This window comes from Micromys minutus (assembly GCF_963924665.1).
Source record: "Micromys minutus genome assembly, chromosome: 14".
Taxonomy (NCBI): Eukaryota; Metazoa; Chordata; class Mammalia; order Rodentia; family Muridae; genus Micromys; species Micromys minutus.
In genome coordinates, this window is record NC_137983.1 from 35,615,263 (window position 1) to 35,640,325 (window position 25,063).

At 43.9% G+C, this 25,063-nt stretch overlaps 1 protein-coding gene across 1 annotated transcript; it reads right to left on the bottom strand.

Annotated features, from left to right (window-relative positions):
• Nucleotides 1-9,074: 9,074 nt before the first annotated feature.
• On the bottom strand, nt 9,075-24,280 carry SARAF (store-operated calcium entry associated regulatory factor). The gene is made up of 6 exons (XM_080929054.1): nt 24,042-24,280; nt 16,656-16,834; nt 12,882-13,269; nt 11,824-11,944; nt 11,217-11,371; nt 9,075-9,792 (listed from the first exon to the last, which is right to left on the bottom strand). The coding sequence occupies exons 1-6, from the start codon at nt 24,145-24,147 to the stop codon at nt 9,767-9,769; spliced, it is 975 nt and encodes a 324-aa protein (XP_080785180.1). The 5' UTR covers nt 24,148-24,280; the 3' UTR covers nt 9,075-9,766.
• Nucleotides 24,281-25,063: the final 783 nt, after the last annotated feature.

Genomic DNA, 25,063 nt, shown 5'->3' on the forward strand with positions numbered 1-25,063 from the left:
GAGAATAGTTGCCTTGGGCTTATCTAAGTGTGGGAACTGTGGCAGAAATATGGCTCCAAGGACACAACTCATGGTACCAGCCAGGGCTGCAGCTTTCGAGGATAGCTGCTTGGGCTCTTCTGAGAGCAGCTGCCTTATAGGGCTTATTTGGGTGCTTTCTGTTTTCTGTCTGTTGCAAGCTGACTGCCCACCGACTTGTTTGGCCACCTGGGTCCCTGACCTGGCCCACCCTGTGTGTGTGCAGCCTTACAGAAATGGCATTTATTGTTGCTAAGCAGGGGGGAGGGTGTCTTTCAGTATGCAGGAGTTACCTCAGCAGGAAGTATGTTGAGATGTATACTTGCCCCAGATTGGATGATTTGACGAAGGTGGAAAGTATGTATCCTTTTGAATTTACTTTTATAAGCACCTGGCCAACGTGGCCATTTTCTGGGAACCTCTGAATGAACCTAGCCAGAATCCGTTATCCTTGCTACTATAGAATTAAAGCTTGTAAATCTGGCTCAAAATTGTGGTGATTGTTGGGATTCTGAAAACCCCACTCCACAGTTACCTGGCACTATAAAAGGGGCTGCTTGCCCCTCCACCCACCCCCTCTCTCTTCTCTTGCCCATACCCCCTTGCTGCTCCTCTCCCACTCCCTTCCCCCCTCTCTGTCCAGGTGCTCATGGCCGGCCTCTACTTTTTACTCCTCTCTCTCTCTCTCTCTCTCTCTCTCTCTCTCTCTCTCTCTCTCTCTCTCTGCCCCTACTATCCTCTTAATTCCCCTCCCCATGCACTGAATAAACTCTATTCTATACTATACCATTGTGTGGCTGGTCCCAGGGAGGAGGGATTCCCAACATGGATCCCCCAGAGGCATCCACCCTTGCCCCCAAACCTCGCCACACCTCCATGGAGCATATTCCCCCCCCCCCACTCTCTTTATCTTTTTTTAAACATTGGTGCCAAAATCCAGGACATCTCTTTTTTTTCAGTGATGGTCTTATTCTAACCCAGTGGAACTAACACACATCCTCCCACTAACCTTAGCCTCTGCGGAGAAACCACCACTGGCTTTTAAAAATGCCAGTCACATTCTTGTAAGCATAACTCATTGGGAAAGTCAGGTCTTGGGTTAGTAAATCAGTTCTAAACTCCCACTGTTAGGTCCAAAGGGAACCCCCAACACCCTCCCCACCAAAGGCAGTGATGTCTCAAGATGGCGGTCCAGGATCAGCTCAGGCTGGACTATAGAGATAAAAGCTCACACAGAGCATTCCTCAGGAACCTGTGAAAGGGTTTCCTTCCACCAAGAAGTCACTTCCCTTGTCTCTTCTTCAGTCAGGCAAATGGAGCACCTGTTACATATCAGAGCCCCTTACTAACCTCTAGACTCCTCTGGTCCATCTTAATTTGTACCTATCATGTTGACCAAAACCCTCACCTAGCCTTCTGACTATGCTGGCTCCCAGGCTGTTCCAATTTACAGCTCACTGCCCTCCAAAGCTAACCCTCCCCTCCCCCAACTCTTTTAAAACAGCAAGGTCATTGCACCATCCACTCCCCCCTCACCACCACCCCACCTCCTCCATCCCTGATTTCTCTGCTCCCAAGAGAAAGCCCTGGCAATCTCCAGTCTGCCTCTCTGTCCCAGAGGGGAAGGAAGCCATGCCCCCTCCCATTGCCTCTGGCTATTACTGTTTCCTAATTTACAATGAACCTGTTCTCTCATACAACCCCAGTCCACTTTGATGATTTCACTGTGCTCTGGCTTACACCTACCATTCAGAGCCTTTGAATCATAGTCCATGCTCCACCACAGGACCACTGGCATCTGCCCTCATTTACTCTAGGGACCACATCCCAGTATTATGGGCCTCACGTTCTGAACAGAATGCTGATTCTCACTCAGTCCACAGGGGAATGTACGAAATGCTCCTCCACCATCCCTCACCTACCAACTTCCAAATTAACTGCTCACACTTGCTAGATGCTGTAACTCCTTTGTTGTGTGATTTATTTACTCCTAGGGCAAGGGCTGTTTCTGTTATTAAAAGATGATGTCCAGGTTTCGGCACTTATGTTAGGAAAAGGAAGAAAAGAGTGGGAGAATAGATATGTGTGGGGAGCCGAATGCGGACGCCATTACAAGATGGCGCTGGCTCCCTCACGGTTTGAGGTAAACAACTCCATATATAGTAATGCTCTTGTCAGCTAAGGTGCTGCACCCTGCTCATGCGCAGTACATAACCTATCTCCAGCCAATCCCGAGGCCTCTGGTGTCGGCAGACTGATGACAACCAATCATGGCAAGCCCGTATGCACTTCTCCCTATATAAGCGGACAGTTCGGGCCCCTCACTTCCTGCTCTCCCCTTCAATCAAGAGGTTCCCACAATAAAGCGTGATCTGAGAAGAATCCTCCGGTGGTGATCGTCTTTCCTCGCTGGTCGAGGAGCACGCCGCAGATATGGCCCATGGAGGTGCGGTGACGCCTGGGGGCAAGGAGGATGTTCTGGGAGACCCATGTTGGGAATCCCTCCCTTCCCCATGAAAGACCAGCCACACGACGACGACGACGACGACGACGACGACGACGGTATAGTACAGAATAGAGTTTATTCAGGTCATGGGGGATTTAAGAGGGCAGTAGAGGCAGAGAGAGAGAGAGAGAGAGAGAGAGAGGGAGAGAGAGAGAGAGAGGGAGAAGGGAGAAATAGAGGAGTAGAGGCCGGCCAACCATGAGTGTGTGGAGAGGGGGGAAGGAAGGGGAAGAAGAGGGACAAGTGGGGAGAGCAAGAGGGTAAGAAAAGCAAGAGAGGAGGGGGCAAGCAGCCCCTTTTATTGTGTCAGGTCACTAGGACAGGTAACTGAGGAGTGGGGTATCCCTGGTTGTTGCCAGGTAACTGAGGGGTGGGGTTTACAGAATCTCAACAGTTTCCTGGTTAAAGGGTGTGACCCTAAATCTATTTGGCTGGAGATAGAGTTGTGGCAGGATGCAGTCTTGAGAAGGAAAGCTACCTTGCAGCTATCAACTTCTGGTGAGGTCACTGCTGAGGTTACCGCGTGGCCTTTAGGCTAAGGCAAGCTGATCCTCTTCAACCAAGAGGTGGGGCAGTGCGGTGCCTGCTATGGCAGCCAGAAAAAAGTGAGAACATGTTGCCTTCCCAAGTGCCCTAATTCAGGTAAACAACTTCACTCTCTAAGGCCATCCTAACCTCAACTGCTTCTAGGGAAGTTTTAACACTAAGACAAGAGCAAATCTCCAGACAGGATGAGTTCAAACAGCTGGTGTTATGTTTTATAACGCTGTATAATGCAGTGTAAAGTAGCAGCGGTGAAAGGGGGGAAGGGGAGGGCAGATGAGACAACTTGGAGGGCTGGCCAAGAAGTTAAAGTTCCTTCTAGGCTCCGCCCAACAGTTACCTAGCAACAGCCAGGTAGGCGTGGCTTGCTATAAAGGGATTGTTTGGCCTCTCCCTTTGTTTTCTCTCTCTGACTCTCTTCTCTGACCCCATTCTCCCTCCCTTCCCTCCTGGCTCCCCCACCCCACGTGTTCCTGACTTCTTTCCTCCTCCCCTCTCTCCTCTTTCTCTGCCTTTTACTCCCTTCTCAACTCCCCTTCCCATACCCCCAAATAAATTCTATTCTATACTACACCCGTCAAATGTCTGGTACCTCAGTGGAGAGGGGTGCCTTAGCATGGGCCCCACTGAGGTACCCACTCCCACTGAGCCATACCTGGCTCTACAAAACATATTACATGAGGCATCATGCCATAGGACAGGCCTAATATTGAGGTTTATTTTGGGGAAAGGAAGCTGGGGGTTGGGGACGCCTGGAAAGAGAAGCAGGGAAAATGGGGGGAGGGGAGACAGAAAGAGAGGAAGTCTCTGAAGAGGAACAGTGAAAGACTGAGAAAAGGGAGGGAGAGCTGGGGTAGCTCCTCTTAAATGCTCATGCTCAGTGGCAGGTAAACTGTTGCTAGGTTGCTGTTGAGAAGAACCTAGCAGAACTGTCTAGAAGCCAACAGCTGGGAAGGTGCATTGAGTGTTGCTTCCTAGAGAGAGACAAGGACACAGAAGTTTGCTAGAACAGTCATAGGCACATGTGTGTATAGACATGTCAAAAAAGTTGCCAGAAGTTGTACTATGAAGTCATTCCTGACAAAAGGAACATTTGGTTCTCACTGGTCACTGGTCATTCATAGAGATGATTCACTGCACAGGATCTAATGACACAGCTACAACACTTCCTCAACTTTCGAGCTGCACCACCTGGGCTCCTGGCAGCTATTCAGCAAGCCAAATCTTAGACATGACATGAGGATCTTGCCTTGTTTTATTCATGTTCTCACACTGGACAGGCAACCTGGTGTCCAAGAGGAAAAAGGGACTGGTGGAAACTGACAGCAAGATAATGCAGAGAGGTTCTTCCATTTGTGACAAGACCAATTTTAACTAGAATTTGAACTCCTTGATGGAGAAGCCTATGGAAAATTACCAAACTCTGTTTTAGGAATCCAAGATCAAAATGCCCCCAGCAAACTTAGCTTCTGTTAAACAACCTGTATGTACAAACCTCCCCCTGCACTTGCTTATCTTGGTTTCTGTTAAGCTGTTAGCTTGCACAAAACCTACCCCTGCCACTTCAGAGAGAGATGCCAGGATGTGTTTTGGTTTTTGTTTTGTTTTATATTTAAAGCCCTTTGGTCTGAAAGCTCAGGGCTATACCTGGGTCCCCAAATACCTGAGTATAGTCCCAATTGGTTAGAATAAAGACTTTAAGTTGGTCATAAACTGTGTCTGAGTGGTCATCTCTGGCAGGCTACCTGTAACAACACAATATGAAAAGATGGAACTTATATAGTGGGTTCAGAAGATCTAGCACCCAAGGAAGCAAAGCTTCCACTAAGGAACACTGTCATGTAATGAAAACCTGGTATTATACTCTGGCCAATCTGAGCTTTCCATGCTACTGAACAAACAGATAAAAAGGGAGTTTGTGGAACTGACCAGGGTAACTGATCCTAATTACCTTGGGGAAATGTAGCTGCTTCTACTCAGTCAGAACAAAACAGACATCTCCTTGAATAGTCTTTCAAGTCTACAGTATAACAGCCTATTGTTCTATTACTGGGGTCTTGGTGGTTATACTGAATCTGGCCATATGGTTTTTTGTTTTAGTAAATAGTTCCATAATTAAATTCTCAAAATTATTCATTCTTCTTTTAGCTGGGTGGTGGCGGCACACATTTAATCCCAGCACTCAGATGCAGAGAGAGGTGGATCCCTGAGTTCAAGACCAGCCTAGTCTACAGAGAGAGATCCAGGACAGCCAGGGCTACACAGAAAATAATTTCCCCTATGTTACAGGGGAAATTATTCGTCTTTGACTGTGCCATCTATATCTTGCTGAGGCCCTACTTGATATTTCAGATACCAGAGACATAGCCTTGAACACAGTAGAAAGAAATTCTCTCATATGAAAATGAATGAGAAGCCCAAAATTAATCAAGGAAAACTAGGAAGAGATAGGAAGTATCTGGAAAGGTGATGGATAACAAAGGTAAGAGACCTTACTATAAATGTAATGCTCTATCTAACACCATATCCTGTGTCAGATAGCTACAGAGCCTTCTCTTACTGTGGAGCCATGAAAACTAGCAGCTTTGGGGTCAGTAAGTACACTGGAGTAGCACACTGTAGACAAGTTGCCTCCAAACTCCTGCCAAGTGTTGAGCCTTTTCTTCTTAGAATGGGTAGTATGCAAAAGAGCCCATGTTCCAGTCTACCCAGGAAGCAACAGTCAGCATTGTAACACATCGTAAAGCATTGCATCACCTCTCCCCTCCCAGATGTTTTCTGGCCTGCCAACCTTCACCTGTCTTAGTGTTACAACTTTAATCTCTAGAGATGAAGATAGGTTAGGGTGCCCTTAGAGAATGGGATTGTTCATATCTACCGCAGTGAAGTTCAGCATACTTCATACCACTGGATCCCTAAAATCCCACTAAGTAGAACGCCCCAGAACGTATGTCTGATTTCTCTCACCCTCCAGCATTGTTTACCTGGTGCAATCGGTTGGACATCATCAGTGTCATGGACTGGTGGGAAGTCTTAAGAGAAAGGTGTTCACAGATTGTGACTAACTAACATGATGACAAGAGGCTGGAGGATGAATGTCCTCCTGAGGTAAGAGAGTGAAGGTGTACTGATGGCCTTGTCAGCTGCGGGCTACCTCTATAGGAAGAGCCAAAGAGGAAAAGCATTGCCAGTGTGACAGCCGCACACCTGATGTGTTAATGTACTGAAACAATAAATCCACATCTGCACTTGGAGAGTGCACTGAATAGCTTATGACTGATGATATTCCACAAGATCTGCCTTCTGCACATCAATAGTGAACTAAGTGAGGATGGGGCGAAATCCCAACCCTGTATCCTTCAAGCCTTTAAAGGTGGTTTGAGTAGGTATAGCCCCCGTTAACTCACACATTTGAAAGTTTGGCTCATAGGGAGTGGCATGATTAGCATCACTGGAGTAGATGTGGCCTTGTTGAAGGAAGTTTGTCACTGTGAATGACTGGCTTTGAAGTTATGCCCAGTGAGTAGAGTCTCCTGATACCTGAGGATCAAGAGGTGGAACTCTTAGCTCCTTCTGCAGCATCATGTCTGCCTGGACGCTGCCATGCTTCCTGCCATAACCTCTAACCCTCTGAACCTGTAAGCCAGTCCTAATTAAATGTTTCTCTTTACAAGAGTTGCCTTAGTCATGGCGTCTCTTCACAGCAATGGAAGACAACCCGAAGACAGATGATATCACTCATCTCCACAATCCCTGCAGAAATGGGGTGTGGCTTTTGCTTTACTTGTCTTAAGTATATATAGTATATATTATAGTCTTACATCCGGGAAGGCTGTAAGTCTGAGATAAGAACATAAGCAGGCCCACTCTCCTTTCGAAGGTGCTGGGAAAGGATCTGCCCCTGGCCTATCTCCAAGCTCCTGGTAGTTTGCTAACCTCTGTCATTCCTTGGTTCCTGACAACTTGGTTGGTTGCCAAGGCTGGGCTTGACTGGAGGAAAAAGCATGCCACTAGGGGTTTACTGGAAGGGATGCATCTTGCCCTCACCTGCTCCACCTTTCTCCTCCCTGCTTCCAGACTACCAGGTATGACCAGCTGTGCTCCGTCTCACCTTTTGCTCTAACATTGCCTTACGACCTACTCAAAGGACTGAGAATCTCTGAAACTAGGAAGCAGAAACCATCTCCTGTCTTTGAACTGTTTCTTCATGTATCAAACACAATGACAAAAGGGTGTTCTAACATGGGCCCTACACCTAGCCTCTTACTGGAAAATGAGTTCATCCCAAGAAATGATGATCCTGGGGTGTGACTACACTTTGCTGAGTTAGGTTACACTTCTACTCAGTCAACCCAGAACTATCTACAACAATCAACTAAGGATCTTACAGACAGATTACCTTTTTTCCCATGTGTGTCATGACTAACCAGTTAATGTCACAGGTCTCTAAGATAACTGCTGTTTTGGTTCTACTGTTCAAGACAGTAGTCAGCCCATACTGCCTTTGAGATGTCAACAACAGAACCCTTTTTACCTCAGGGTCACATTAACTCTATGGCATCTAGGGACTCTGTGATGGGAGATGATTCTCAGTACTGTTTGACCTACAAGAGATAACCAATGCAACTTTAGGCTCTCCCTCACAATTTTGGTCACATGCAACTTATGTGTTCAAGAAAAATATTGCTAAATTTTACTGTGTGAACATCATAAACACAGTATACAACCCATTACATCTCTAGGATGCGTGCATGTGTGCAGGTATTAACATTGCACCAAACATGAAATTAAGCTAAGCTATAAGAGAAAATAACCAAAAGGTAAACTGCGATGTATGCGGCTGCTAAAGTAAAATGGTTTTACAGCAAACTTTACGTGTACATTCTATAATGATAACCAAAGAAACCACAGCAAATGCATTTCAGTAACAGTATTTAAAATGCACGAGTTGTATTTTTAAACCCCTGGCACATGCCAACACCATCACCACCGTGAGAGTAATGGGTGTCCTGTGATATTCTAACAGTTGGAGCCATCACTAGGCCACAGGAAACTTTCATCTCCATTGTAACCCATAGGAACAGAGTTGTGCACGCAGTGAAGTGTGTTCTCTAAACTCTCCCAAGGTGGGTGGTTATATGATAAACTCATTCTAAAATGCTATTCTCCTTAGTGGCTTCCTAGTGTGCAGTCTTCTCCCCCCTGGGTCACAGGCACAGGAGCACTTTTTTCTCAGAGGTATAGCTGTTGCTACTGGCAAGGAAGACACATCAGAACTTAGGGTTTTAAAACCCTGCTTTACTGAGATCTTTATCTCCATTTCTACTTATAGGAACTGCAAAGTTGTCCTTTTTTTTCTTTAAAGCAGAGGCTCTTATCCACTCACACGTATATTTTTTAAAGATATATTTGTGTGTGTGTGTGTGTGTGTGTGTGTGTGTGTGAGAGAGAGAGAGAGAGAGAGAGAGAGAGAGAGAGAAAGAGAGAGAGTATTGGTACCCTCAGAAGTCAGATCTGGAGGAGTTAGAAGCAGATGTGAGCTGCCCGACACAGGTACGGTGAACCAGACTCTTACCACCTGAGCCCCTTCTCTAGCCTCCTAAGGTTTTGTTTTGTTAGAGACAGGGTCTCTCACTGTATAATCTTGGCTGGCTTGCAACTCAGAGGGATCCTCCTGCCTCTGCCTCCTGAGTGTTGGGATTAAAAGTGTGCACTACTACTCTTAGCCTAGGTTTTGTCTTGGCTTTGCAATTTAAAGTATTTTATTATGTGTCTGTGTGTGAGTGTCTGCACCATGTGAGTGCAGGCTCCCTTGGAGACCAGAGACAACCATGACCCCTGGAGCCAGAGTATAGGCCAGTGTGAGCTGCCTGACATGGGTGCTAGGAACCAAGCCCAGCTCACCTAGAGGAGCAGTACAAGCTCTTAGCCAGTGCACCATCATTTGAGCCCAGAAGTGGGTGTCTGTGTGAGATGAGGAAAGACACAGAAAACATGCCTCAGCAAGTACAAGCAAGAACACCTCCTGTTTTAATTTATTGTCATATTAATGTAAGGCTGAAACAAAATGCCACAACATCTGACAGTTAAAGACTCCACAGATAACTCCATGCTTTTGCTACTGAAAGACTGAAGCATCTGAATGTTACACCAGAAAACTGAAGTCTAGTGATTTCAAGCCTTCTGTGAGCACTCATCTACTTTCTACCCTTTCCTGCAACAGGAGAGGTCCAAGCTCTAAAGATCAAGCGAATGGAACCCACAAATCAGCATAATTAGCAGTCAGTGCTGGGTTTAAATGCTTGAAGAACAGCAAAAACCAAATGTTCTAATATCCAATAGCGGACTGTTGTTTCTACGAGGGAATGACTCATCATCCAGAGCCACCTCCGCTCAGGCTGTCTGTGCTCAGCCTCAGGAGAGCACTCATAGTGCTCCCTCTGGTATGAAGGCTTTAGAAACAAGCATGACAATTTCAGCATTCCACAGTAGCCATCACTCTGAACTACATGTTACATTAACACAAAATGTAAGTATTTTGTCACATTTCAACTCTTGGCCACAAAGAGCAGGACACAAAAAGCTATACAAGGACCAAACACCACACAACTTTTGGATATTCCTATTATCCAGGTGGTAAAGAGACAGTGATGACAAATCAGAAACTTTGCATCCAGTGTTTGCCTCCAACTTCCTGTTTTACCGTCTTCTGGTGCCGCCATATCCTAGGATTAAAAAAGGTCTGCATCAGCGTTTCAAAATATATTAAAATTGCTTAAAAAGCTTCAGAAGTTGTATGTGTTCCTTGTCAGCAAACAAGAAAGCAAGCTATGAGGGAAGGCTACAACAGACCACGACGTGGGACAGGACGCTGTGGGACCCAATGAGACAGACCCTCGTGGTCATCAAGTCCATGATCTCCTAACAGCTGGCGTCAGGAAACCAAAGAAGTGCTCCATTCTAAACTAGCTAACACGCAAGCCATGTGCCACCATGAAAATAATACCATGAATATGCAACGTCTAAGCCCAAAATGAAGAAGAGGCAATGGGCGTGTCCTGCTGACTCACAACTCAAACTCACCGGTAAAAAAATGGGGGGGTGTGGGCTTTTAATGGTTTAATGTGTTACGTGAATACCACTCACCCATCACCCCACATACTCCATAACAAACAGGCTATCACTAGTTTAGAACATCACTGAGCTTACCTATCAGTGTATGCACCCGTGGCTGAAATCTGTGAGTAGACTCACCAACTCATGTTTGAATATATGTTTTAAAGATGCACCTATAGTGTACACATACACTATTTTCCTTGCCATCCCCTAAACACTGGTGTAATGACTTCAGACATAATGTATGCACTGTCAGAGGACCATAGGTTGTTCAGAGACGATGTAGAACACCTGGCAGAACATGCTGTACTAGTGATATGCCAATACTATGCCATCTTTATGTAAGGGATGTGAGCATCCATAGTTTTGGTGTGGGGGGGATCTTGTAAGCAATACCATCCCCATTTAGAGGGATGGCTGCATCTGACAGTGTAATTGCTGGGCCCTAGGGATGCTTAGGTTCAAGTTTAGTAGGGAAAAAGTGATTATTTTATGTATATGCAAACCAACACTAAGAACTTGACTTTTATACTTTTGAGCAATTTCTATATGTTTCCACGAATTTCATGAATTATTCACTCCTCCATGCCTTCCTTCTGAAGGAAGACAAACAATCTAGGGAGATATGCAAATGCCTGGTTTCCCACCACCTCTAACAGTGGATGTTTGGTTGTTTTATATATTTTATCTTAGCTTTCTATAAATCGCCCTCTTCCCTTTTTAGAGTATATATTATAATCATACTGCTGACAATTTTAAAGTGGAACTCAATCTATTTTTGAAATTCTCTTGAATTTGAAAGGCTAGACTTCTACAAACCTTGAAGGCCCGTAGAGCTTAATGGATTCCAGAGTTAACCATTGTAAACACTAACATCCAGGAAGGCTTAGTTTCAAAGCCATTTTTAGGGAATATTTAAGGAGCGAAGAAGACTGACTCTGAATTCGGTCTCAGTCTCAGTTAACTGTGCTACTGACACTTTCATGGCATGAAATCATGACTTCTCACACACAGCAGAAGCACCTATATTTACCTGACGCTGTTCTGGTTCTCGAGTCTGTATTCGAGGATGCAGAATAGCTCCTTGTGCCTCCTCCCAGTGGTGAGTAGACCCGACTGTTCCAGGCCCCAGAGTAGGAAGGAGAGTAGGACGGGTGCCACCAGGAGTCTGAGAAAGAGGTTGCTGCCCTGAAGAGACAAAAGTCAGCCATCATCTTCTTTCCTCACCACAGATTTTGACTACTTCCCAGTTTCTGAGTCATCAGAAAACAACATCTTCATCAAATATTTTTTTCCTGAATGTGTCAAGACATTCCAAACCTAGCCCAGGCTCTTCTGCAAGCCTCCCTCACCACTCTACCCAGCTGACTGCCAATTGCCCCTTCCCCAATTGCTATGGCCCCCTCTGCTTTCTCACTTGTTCTCTATCACTTAGGACAGCCTAGGAAAGAAGACAATGAGAGAAAACAATAGGCATAATACTGACCAAAGCAAATCAAAGTCCTGCTCCTTCTCCTCTATGCCCTCCCCCCCAAAATCACACTTACTAGGGCGAGATCACTATTGTTTCCCTTGCAAAGTCAGATTCAAACTAAGCAAAGGCATCCTGGAGGAGCTAAGGGTAAGAATGCAAAACTTACCTGTTGCTGCCAAACAAATATCCAAGCAATCCTCCAGCACCCAGGCCAGACCAGAACCCCGGCCCTGAATTGTCATAGCCTTGGCCTCCAAAAGCACTCCTGAAGCCAGCATTCTGTGGCCCTTAAAATAGAATGCACATTATTAGATGAAGGGCCTTCATACACACATGACATTTCATTATTTCATCTGCTCCACTTTCCTCTATAATACTATTTACTAGTAATGTTCAGCCCTTAACTCATGAACAAGATTAATTCAAAAGCGGTGTTTATAATATATTGGCTTATGTCCCAGGAACACAATTCCCACAGGCAAAAAGGGAAAAAGAGAGATTTTTTTAGGACTTGCAAAGACAGTCTTCCTATGGGATTATCTCCCTTACTCAAGATAGAAGATGTAATGTCCCTTTCAGAGTCTTCCTTCCTATACTGTGAAGCTCTGTAAGAACTCCAGGTGAGAACTGTATCTGAGACTATAATGGAACAGTGACCATATCACACACTTAGAGCAGGAACCTGTGTGAGCTGTGTTCAGTAGAGTGCAACACTGATGATTTTGAGTTCAAGCCCCACATAAAACCCAGATAAAGATGGAAGGACTGTTCATGGTCATCCTCTGACCCCCACATCAACACTACACACATCCTCCCCTACACACACACACACACACACACACACACACATAAAATGCACATACATAATATTTATTTTTCTTTAAAAAAGGAAGGTCTGGAAAGTGTCGGCTCAGTGACTAAGAGCACATCTGCTCTCACAGAAGACCCATGTTTGGTTTCTAGGACCTATATGAGACAGCTAAATAAAACCACCTGTGACTCCAGTCCCAGGGGATCTGACGCCAACTTCCGCCCTCCATGGGTGCCCACACATGCATGAAGACATAATTTTTTTTTAATTTTTTTTGAAAAAAGAACAAATTGTTTTAATCCAGTAGGTCAATAATGTTGTTTCCAATGCAGTAGTTAAGTCTCCTCTTCAAAACCAGGCACACGACTCACCAGCTCACACGCACCTCTGTATGCCCGAGCAGGGAAATATACCTGTGAACTCTGACTTGAAGCCTGGGGGAGGCGCTCCTGCACTGGTAAAGCCCTGTGAGTACGGAGGGTGCTCAGAATACGGTGGAGGTGCAGCCTGGCCGTCGCTGAGGAACAGCTTGTAAACCACAAAGGCAAGAACAAACAGCACTGCGATGGTAATCAAGCCACAGGAATCCGAGGAGCTCAACTTGTGATAATAATCAGAGAAGCCTGGGTGTTTTGCAGACTCCTTCAGGTTCTTCAGGCCAAGGTCTGTGTAATCTAGGTTGTACTCCAAGCCACAGGAACCCCTGAGTATATACTGGTCTTCAGAAGACTCATAGCCTTCACAGCTCACAACAGTTTTGCCAAATTTGTATGCAATATCCAAGTCGGTCTTACATTCCCACTGTGAAAGAAAGACACAGCCTCTAAGAACCAAAAGATTGTCCTCAATATTCACCACGTGGATATACAACTGTCACAAAACTGCAAAATGAAGCAACACATGATCTGTAAAGCTCAAGACATGAGTGCATGGGAAGGAGACAAACTCGGAGCTTCAAACACAGTGGTCCTACTAGTGTTAGTGCTTATGCTGGTGTGGGCACAGGAACATTCACTTTGTTGTTCTTATTCCCCAGATGCTACATCACACATCTATACGTGTTGCAGGGGTTGGGGAAGAGTTGTTTTTGTTTTGTTTGAGACGGGGTTTCTCTGTGTAGCCCTGGCTGCCCTGGACTTACTTTGTAGACCAGACTGGCCTTAAACTCATAGAGATTAAAAATCTGTGCCACCACGGCCAGCATATGTGGTGATCTGAATAGGTATGGCCCCTACAGACTCAAGTATGTGAATGCTTGGCCCACAGGGAATGCCACTAGCAGGAGGTGTGGCCTTGCTAGAGTGTGGCCTTATTGGAGGAAATGTGTCCTAAACTCAAGCTACACCCAGTGTGGCACAGTCTCTGCTGCCTACAGATAAAGATGTAGAACTCTCAGCATCTCTGGCACCACCATGATGATACTGGACTGAACCTCTGAAACTGTAAGCCAGCCCCAAATTAAATATTTTCCTTTATAAGAGTTGCCATGGTTATGGTGTCTCTTTACGGCAACTAAGACAATACATGTTAGTTATTCCACAATTTATAAACCAAAGGCAAATCTTCAAATTATCACCTGCTCGCCACTATTGTCAAAGGTACATCTGTACAGGTAGATTGTTCAGATGTTAAACATTAAAGAATCAGGATCAGGGAAGAACCCCCTAATTGGTTATCTAATACCATGCTGTCAGCTCTAAAAATATACATGCTTGCAAAACTAAGTGAACTCCACACATTGTATTTACATATTAATTATATATAATGTTATTATATGTATACAATAATAATAATTAAAGGGGGAAGGGCCATTAATTCAGGGGGAGTGTGTGAGAGGACTTAGAGAGAGGAAAGGGAAGGAGAAAATGATGCGAATAGAATGAAATACTTTTTAAATCAGCATCAGATAAAGAGCTAAAGTCACCTCCTGCAAAACAAAACTTCATATATATTTTCTAAAAACCATGAACTAACTTTACAGGGGCTAATCCTACATAATCTTCTTTAAGAGACCCAGAGAAAGCAGGGGTTTCAGCCAGTCATGACGACCATATTTATAATGCCAAAATTGGAGTGCTACAATACGAAGCTGAAGTCCAAGGCCAGCTGAGGCTGCATACCATGTTTCAGGCCAGCCAGGGTGCACAGAAATGTCCCTCCACAAAATAAACAAAACTAAGACTAGAGTGTAATTCAGGGGCTGAGCATGTACAACATCCAGGGTTTGAAATACAGCAACATCAGAAACTAAGTAAACAAGTAAGACAAGTTTAAATTCTTTAATTTTAGCTGACTAGATAAGAGGTGTCCCTCTTTAGAGGGATAAGCTAGGCCAGTGTAACAAGTTCTGCTGCCCGTTTAGGTTTTGTTCAAATCATGTTTCTCTGTCAAGTCCAGTGTAGTTTTACTGTTTATCATAAATATCTTGGCTGAGGTGAGATTCACATTCTAGCTGTACAACCAGAATTATAACCAACCTTAAAATGTAATCATCAAGCCTACAGAAACCTCAGACCCACGTGCCACTGCCCACTTCCCCTTCCCAGCTCCCACCTGACTTTACCCACCCTACTCAGACATTTCCTGTGGGGACAGTCACAGTGGGTGTTGAGTCTCTGTAACTGTCTTTCAGTAGAGCATTCAAGGCTCATGCATGCTACAGTATCAAGTAGCACTTCCTCCTTAATGACTTAGACAACACTCTATGAACGGACTACATTGTATTATTCATTAGCAAAGGACATTTGGGCTGTTTCTATGTTTTAGTTATTTGAATATTCCTGCAAATATCTTTATAGATCTGGGGAAGAAATGTTTCTTTAGTTCTCTTGTACATATTCCTAGGAGAAGTATGATTAAGGCATCTTTCTTTTGGGGGTTTTTAAGACAGGATCTCACTATGTAGACCAGGCTGGCCTCCAACTCTAGAAATATGCCTGCCTCTGCCTCCTGAGCACTGAGATTAAAGGCATGTGACACCAAGCCCAGCTTTGGGACATCTTTCTTGATAATTTCTTTCAAACCCAAATGTTTTTTAGTTACATAATATGTAATTTTTCTTTTTGTTGCTATCATTACTGTATTATGTATTAATTTTATTTTAAAAAAGCTTTCTGAACTTGCTGGCTTAAGTAAACACAACAAGCTGAATCTCCAACAGTACATACTAGAGTGGTTTCTGAGTACTGCATTCAAGGTAATGGCTGCTACCAAACATGAGCCAACACAGGAGAGGTTCTCCACTTCATGAGTCCTCCTAATACACACCTGTGTATTCTTTGATTCTTCAACAATGCCCAAAGCCAAACACAGCTTGGCACCACTTTGTTGGTAAGTACCAAGTATTTATTTTCTCTCCCCTACTAGATAAGTTTTGCTATCCTGCTCATGGAGTATATGACACATTTAGTATGAGCTGAAGGGGCTCCACACAACATTAGCACCACCACAGCACACCACCACTGTAAAATAATTTGGAATAGATGTGAGACATCTGCATTATCTAGAAGATTCTAATTTGGTGATAATAGGAAGAGGGGCCTGTGAAGCCATTATCACTAGCCAACATGAGCCCAGGCCAGGCATGGTGGCACATGCTTTAAACCCAAGCCTTGGGAAGAAGCCACAAGGAAATCACTGAGTTTGAGGTCAGCTTGGTCCACCCAGCCAGTTCCAGGCCACGAGGCCTACATAATTAGACCCTGCCTTAACCTCCATCTTGGAAGGAAGCCGATCAAGACACAGGCTTAAGTCTAACTACAGGTGACACATTCCATCCTGCAGAAAAGCTCATTAAGCTCTGACAGTAAACAGCCAGGCCTCACCTTGTGACATATATCCAAACAGTAAGGACCACTAAGAGACACTGTCAAATCAGCTGAGCTGCTTGGAAGAATACTCTGCCCCCATCCAGCTGCCTGTAGCCTAGTTATATAGTGAGCTCCAGGTTTCTAGCTACCATGAGCTATAACCCATGCTGGGATGAGCTTTTGATGATACAGGAGTCATTTTGGCTCCTGCCTGCAGGCAACCCTAACCAAACTCACTGGTTTGCCAACTTGGGTTTTAGTGGTATCTTTACTTTGGTCTGTCATCTGGGTCAAGTCAATGGTTGTTCACTGTGTCTCCCAGGAACAGTGTCACACAATATAACTCCATTGGAACTGTTGCTGAGCAGTAGCAATTACCTGTACATCGTAACCATCCCAGCCTTTGTTCTGGCACTGTATCACTTTGGGGGTATAGGCATCACAACCGGCTGTGCCTCCCACACATTTCAGCTGTGGAATAGGGTCCAGCCTCCGGGAGGTGGTGTAGCGGTCAGAGTAGAGGGTAAGAGCTTTTACATCCCGCAACAGTATTCTGTCTGAAAGAAGAACACACATCAAAGTGAGTACCTGTGATGCAAGTGTGAAGACCTCAAAGGCAGAAGAACCAGCCTCGTTACCTCAAACAAAAACAGAAAGACATCCTACTGAGCAGATTCAAAGTCAAGTGTCCCTCTTGGCTTTTGAGAGAGAGGACTCAGAGCCACCCCAACAGCACCCAAGCCCTTTACACAAAATTCAATGCCCAAACTAAAAAACCTCATCACAGTAAGCTTCTTCATCACAAGTTCTACATAATTGTTGCTAAAAGTTTAATATAAAATTACTGCACAGTAGTATACATAGTTAATTAAAAATGCAAAAATACACAAAAATGCCCCTACATGCAATGATTTAAATGTCTACCCACTAGAAAGAAGACAGAATCTAAGTAGTTTTCCTGTTATAATTAGAATGCGACCTCTGTACTCTTTTTACACTCATTTATTGAGTGTGCAGTGGTTGTACATGTGCACAGGGCACATGCCTGGGATGGGGGGGCAAATCAGAGGACAACTCCAGGGAGTCCATGCTCTCCCTCCCCACTTGGATCCTGGTATCTAACTCAAATCCACGAGGCTTGGCCGCAAAAGCCTTTGTGCACTGAGCCATTTTGCCATCATCATGATCATCCAGGAATTATATAAAACCCTTTCTGTCCCTTCCCTATCCTACTAGTGCCCTTTATTCCCCAGACAGTTACGCCTTCACCTTCAGTAATCAGTACACATGTACTATGTATCTGTAATGTCTAGGACCTACAGACGAATGGAATTCTGTGCAGTGACTCTGGATTGTCTCCAGTTGTATCCACTTTACTGCAAGTGACATAACTTTATTATGCAAAAAATTGCACCATATACATACATACATACATACATACATACATACATACATACATACATACATACACGTTTTTCCTTACCCATCAGGTTGGTCTCAGAGCTCAGTTACTGTGAACTGTGCTAACAGTGATGTGTAGGCATCTCTGTGGTACGTCGGCTTGGAGACTTCGGGTAAATACCAAGAAGCAATAGAGCTGCATTTTTTTAAACTATTGTTGAGTTTTTGTTTTGTTTGAAGGCACCTCCATACTGCCTCCCTATTCTATTAGTGTATCCTGTACTAGGTAGGGTAAAGAAACTAGAACTCATGTATCAAACTAAACAAATGGCAAAAACATTTTACACAAAATGGAAATTACAGTGTTCAGCTTTATACAAACCTTGGAAAATGCAAACTATTGCTACACACTAACGTTTACAAACATTAAGGTTGACAGATGTACTTAAGAGTGAGAAAACATGCAGAGAGGTAATCAAATACAAATTTCAGATAGTCGCTTGAGGAGAAAGGGAGGCCCTGGAAGAGTCTGTACGCTCCACTGTCGGTATGTGGTTTGTGGAGCTCATCAAAGGGTCACTGAGAAGCTGGGGCACGAAGCCCAACTCCCCAAGGTGGTGGCTGGCACCTGCTTACCTCAAAACTCAGATGTGAGAAGGTGCAGGCGCTTGGTCAGAAAGGGGGCCATGTCAAGGCACAGAATATTTACCTGGTAACAGGATGGGAGTCCGGGATGGGGGCCTGTGCTAGAAAACCACAGCCACCGCCTCTGTAAAGGACCAATTCATAGGAAAACCTATTCATGGCAAGAATGTTTCACCATCAGGGTCTTGAAACCAGCCATCTTAGCCAAATCAGACATCAGCCATTTTGACCATTCTACACAGGCATCCCTACATGCAGAAGCATATGTATATGAATATATGTATATGTAGTTTTTAAAGTGCTTTGCTTTCACTAGTTTCTTTAATATATCACAGAGTGAGGGTCATGTTGCCCACAGTTCCATCCTAATGTCACCTTTTCCTTTTGAAAGCCAATCTTTCTCCAGCTCTCAATTCTGTGATAACACAATAGCCTGAAAAATACCCAGTCAGAGTATAACAAAAATACACTGTTCAGATCCTTGTTAGATTACCTCATAAAACTTAAGCGTACAGCAAGCATTACTCTTTAACCTCTTTCCTTGGTAGTATGCACAAGGGGTTTGCAGGCGCCCATGCCATCATCCATGTGGAGTCAGAGGGCAGCTTCTAGGAGCTGGTTCTCTGGTTCAGCTCAGACTCATCGGGCTTGTGTTGCCTTTACCCACTGGGCTATCTCACTGGGCCTATGCATTTCTAATCATAAGCATGATCAGTCATTTCTGTTAGCAGATACAGATCTCTTACACTTTACCGATCAAACAGACATCAAAACAAACTTAAAACCGGCCTTACAAACTAAAATGCCTCAAGAGCAGGTTCAATATTTACAGCCATGAGAGATTAGCTGGCTAAAAGCTCCAGGGGATCTGATGCCTTCTTCTGCAACCACCAGCCCATGCATGCACATCCAAGCACACACAGAGATCTGGTTTGTGTATATAAAAAGTTAAATATATACTATAAATTGTTCTATAATTGGCACACATTGGAAAATCTGACCAATAAATTGAATCCAGTACTTGGAACTGTGGGTGGACTATAAGCCACTTCAATTCAACAGGGGAGGGGCCTAGGGGCAGAGTACTGCCAAGCAGTGCTGGGTAATGGGTTGTGGACAGGCTGGGCACATCCTGCCACACAGCCCGAACAGCAAACCGTTCCTCCCTAGCTGGGCATAACCCCTGCACTTGGGAGGCGGAGGCAAGAAAATCATGAGTTGGAGCTCAAGCTGGGTTAAATATCCAGATCTTGACTCAGAAACAACAAAACTGATAAACAAAAGACTGACAGCAAGACAAACAGAGAGTGCTTGCTGCCTGTCATGAAGAATCAGATTTCTTCTGGTCAACAGCTGAGTCATGTCAGTTTTCAAAATTCAGCTTCAGTAAGATGAAAAAGGGGAGGAAGGGCAAACTCCAGACTCTTATCTGACTCCAGACATAAAGATGGAAAACTAACTCTGCTAAAAAACGACAGTGTGTAAATCTACACAGTGGTATCCTCATAGATGAATGAACCATCCTGGGACTCCCCTCTGCTAAGACCTGACCTGACTAAATGCAGTGAGATAATTAATTGCATATTGTTCTCATCTTTTTAAATCCAGTTTACTAAAGTATGAACACAGTCTTATTCCAATACTTAGGAGGCAGAAGCAGGGGGATCAGGAGTTCAAGGCCACAGTCTGCTACAAACTGAGTTCAAGGCAACATGAGACATTATTTCAAAAAAAAAAAAAAAAAAAAAAAAAAAAAGATGGGGTGGGAAGTTTTAAATTTTTATTTGTATATTATGTTTGAGTATGTGCCAGTAACACGTGGAGGTCAGGGGACAATTTCTGGACACTGTACTCTCCTTTCACACAAGTGGGTCCCAGGGATCAGAACTTAGGTCATCAGGCTCAGCTACAAGCACCTTCACTCACTGAGCTATCTCGGTGGGCTTCAGTTTTAATAAAGAATTGGTTGTAAAACTTGGCTCATCCTCTTTAAATAAATCACAAAACTCTTAAAAACAAAGAAAATAAAGGTGATGTATTCAGTATCAGTTACCTTTTCTCAACTTCTGAAATATTGTTTTCACTTATAAATTATACTGCATTTTAAAAACATAGTGGATCAAATCATAAAAAAACATGGAAACACGAAATCATAATGCTCGGTGAATATCAAAAATGTGCTCGCTGCTAACGTGGCAACCAATTACTTCCCTACTTTAAAAATAGTTATTAAAGATTAAAAATGTAACACACAGCCTGATTTCCCAGTAGGAAATTATAAACAGCCTGCACTGATAAGGCAAAGCCTCACTTCAGCCTTTATAATGCTAGCTAATAATTAAGACAGAGTTAGAGATGTTTGGCTTTCCTTTTCTAACCCTTAGGAGACAGATACAGACCAGGAGTAATTAAAGGAAAAACTCTGGGACGGTGCCAAGATCCTTAAACAAACTGTTCTCCAATCCAAGTGGGCAAAGGGTAACTTTACAAGAAAAATGAGGCCAATTTAACACAGTGAGTAACCATCATGGTAGAAACAGAACTAACTCATATCATATCTCTTATGAAATCAAAAAATATTTACTATCGCTCGAATCATTAGCCTTGGCTACAAAGGAGTTTAAGGTCAGCCTAGGCTACATAAGTATATGTCTCAAAAAACCTAAGATGAAAATAAAACCACCTATAGAGACCCTGTCTCAACCAAAAATAAGAAAATAAATAAATAAAATATAAATCATTGAGTTTAACTCTGAAGGTGCAATCAGCAGTAGCCCTGGTCAGAAGTTAAGGAAACTTCTGAAGGCCACATTTGAATAATCTTTACTAATGAATGTTTGACTTAAACCTTATCAACAGCATCTTCATTACAAGGTGTTACCAAGGTCAGCTGCAGACAAACCTAATTAACCTAACCACAAAAAGGAAGAAAGTGTATCTCTGTAAGTTCAGGTAAAGCAACTGAAGGTGCAGCCAGAAGGAACCGAACCAGCAGCCACATCAAACTTAATTCCCCAGGAGATAAAGATCTAGAATGTAAACTCTTTGGAAACCCAGGCAGAGGCACCTTTGTCAAGGCTAGAGACATACAGAACAAAGGCTAGTGGGTAGGAGACACAGATGGCTGTGCAGTTAAGAACACATACAGCTCTTCCCGAGGACCTGAGTTCAATTCCCAGCACCCATAGGAAGTGGCTCCCAACTGCTCTGGGGGTCTCTCATGCTTCTGACCTGTGTGGGCACTTGCATTCATGTACTCATATCCCACACACATAATACAATTAAAATAACTACTACCTAATGCATAAAAACTAAAACAATGAAAATGGTCTATGACTGTAAAAGTTACATTAATACACTAAGAAGAATGATGAATTGAATGTATCATAGGATTTACTAAAATAAAAACACTGAACTAAACTGACATCACCAACTTAACATGACTTTAGCCAAGGCAATAAACTTGCTGCTCATAAGTTTCAACACCTATAAAATTAAGACTGTAGTCTGAATTTATTGTAAACCTTAAATATAACTTATTAAAACTGACTGGCAGAAAATTTTAAGAACTATATACACAGGAGTCTAATCATAACCGCAAAGCACCGTTCTCTAGAGAGCCTTCAAGTTTAAGAACAAAATACTGACCCTCACTTGTTACACCAGACAAAGGACACAAAAAATCCCCAGAACTCCAGACTCATAATTCAAAATCTTTTCTCAGGTGTCAGGCTTAAGATAAATGTAAGGCCTCTAACCCAATTCCCCCTATACTTGGCAGCATCTCAGGAAAACGATGAACACTTTAGTCACTCAAGCCAAGCTAGAATGTTTGCTCCAGCCTTATCTGCCCTGGCTGCCTTGGCTCTTGCTCTCTAAGCCACACTGGCCTTGCACTCAGAGGTCCAACTACCTCTACATCCGCAGTGCTGGGATTAAAGGCGTGCCCCTCACTGCCACCCCCAACCCTTATGTGCCCCTTCACACCCCAATCAGAATACCCAACTTCGAAACCAGTGAGATAACCCAACTCCATTGGCTCTTAGGTCACTGCTCTGGGAATCCCAGACCCGCTTCCCTCCCACCCACATTTCAGCCCGCATGAGCTTTCACATTCTTAATCTGCATCATTTACACCTCCCACCCTTTAGGTTTCTGAAAACCATCATTTTAATGGTGTCCTCTTTCCTAATCAACGTGTATTTTTTAAGTCCCCTTCTGCCTGCAAACCAGTGTCCATGACTGATTCACTACATAACCACTACACTGTCTTCCAAGGTACAGAGAGCTGGGGCAGGGAGCAGTTCTCAACCTTCCTAATGCTGCGCCCTTTAATGCTGCTGTTCCTCATGCTATGGTGACCCCAAACATGAAATTATTTTCACTGCTAACTGTAATTTTGCTACTGTTATGAGTAGTAACATAAATATGTTATCCGATGGTAACCCCTGTGAGATGATGATTCTCCAAGGAATTGAGAACCATCGGATTAAAGGAATATTCAAGAAAAAAAAAATGAAAATCTTTAATCTTTGAATGGTGCTTTGCTTTTTCCTCCCAGATGTATTAAGTGTTTACACAAAGTAAACAAAAAATAAAGAGTTGCTTAGCTACACCTTAATGATCGATATTCCAATCCGGTACCTTCATAAAACAGTTCCTAAAAGTCTTAAAAGGAGGTAGAAACCAATCGAGTTAATGATGCAAAACATTTTGGTGCTTTCCTTTCCAGAACAGTAACTTTACAGCAAAAGGAGACCAAGAACCACCAGGAAGTGGTTCACCGTTCATTTAAATGTGGTTGGTTTTCTTCTTCTAATTCCCCTGAGTCTACGCCTCAGTTCCCTGGGTTTTAAATGAATTCTACTCAGGTCCCTCATTTTCACACAGCCTTCTAGGATTACTTAAGAAAAGTGTGCAGGCAATTTATTCCAAACAGAGTGGCAAGGTATTCTTACCAAATTAAAGCTCACTCAGTGTGAAGTGCAGCTCCCACATCAGCACGCACGAATAATGTATCTTACAAAAATAAACCTGTTGCTTAAATTCAAAACCCAGGCATACATTTGCCATTGCTGTATTTGTCGTGCCTGACAAGCTTTCCACTCCAAACCAAAAATGCCATTTTAATTGTCAGCTAGTTTATTTCTACATTTTAATAAAACACACACATACACAGCACCCCAACTAACCAATTCTCATGCATTATCACCTAAAAGTTAAGGAAATGTATTTTAAATTCTCGAGAACGGTGAAAAGAATGTAAACATACTAATGAAGAAAGCTAAAGTAAACAACGTGGTTTGCTTCACTAATTAGAATAAACAGCGGGAATCCAGATTTGGGTCCTGGCCCCTACTGCAGACTCAAGATGGCTGGTGGCATGGTAACAACGAGCCATAGCAACAGCAACAGGCTGTCATGACAACAGTGGGCGATGATGACATCAAACAGCCATGATAACAAGACAAGATACGCAGGTGAGAGTCAAACTTGTCATGGGGACACATGGATGCGGCCTATAATACAAGAAAAGTGGACAATCTGGAAGTACAGAGACCGGGAGAACTTTTCAGAACCAATTCGAGCGCCCCGCCCACTCCTAGAGAAAAGCAAACAAGCCAGGAGGGGACAGACAGACAGACAGGAGAAAACTGGTCGGGGTGGGGGTGGGGGGGCGGTGATGAAGGGGATGGGCACCCGAAGGGCGGCACTCACCGGGGTCGTTCCAGCACAGCGCAGGGCCGGCCACCAGCAGGAATGACAGCAGGAGCAACAGCGGGCAGCGCACGGCTCCCGGGCGGCCGACAGCAGCCACAGCCATGGCGCTGGGTGAAGACGGCGCTCGGCGGCCCGAGACCCGCGGCGGAAGTGTGCCCGCCGGTGCGTAGCGACCCCAGTAACCTACCACCACCAAAGGACCTACTGACAGCAACACCGCGCGACGACTCTTCGTCCTGCGCCAGTCTGACGTCACTGCCACTGCGGCACGTAAGCTTCCGTGATTGGTCGCGTTCGGTCCCGCCCCTAGCGTTACGCCTCCTTGTAGGCGGGACCAGACAGGGCGCTGTCGCGTGGGCGGAGTCTAGGCGCAAACCCCTTCAGACCTGTAGAGCTCTTGCTGTCCTACCTAGCAAGTTCTCGAATGTTCTGGAAGGTTCGTTCAGTGCGAAGCTGCCAAAGTTTTAGAGGTTAAAAACTTTCTGAAAGGGAAGTCGAGGAAGTAATCTAGTAATACGTATGTCCAAAATCTCAGTAACCTTTCTGAAGGGCGTTATTTTGCGAGTTGGGGACCTAACACCCTTCTATTTAGGACTGGTGTTAATTACCTTGTTCTAAAATCGAATAATACAAAAGGCACACAAGGAATGATATTGTGATATCCGAGCATGGAACCCTCGTACAGTTCCTGAAACTTAAAGGCCTTAAGAATGTACAAGACGCCAAGAGGAACTGTAGTCTCTAGATAACCACTCAAAGCGTTTCTCTGTGCTTTTGAGTCTGCTGCTAGTCTGAGTTTCTTTGATGAAATCATTCAACAAGTACATGTTGAATGCCTAATATAACGTAAACTATAAAGTAAAACAGCCAGTGTTTTAGCAATGGAAAATAACAAATTCCTTGTATTTGGGAAACTTAAGATGCCATAGCACAGGACAAAAAAATAAAAATAATAGGAAGAAATAAGTTTATTATCAAAAATAAAACAAGACAATACACACTGAGACAAATTCTGCAAA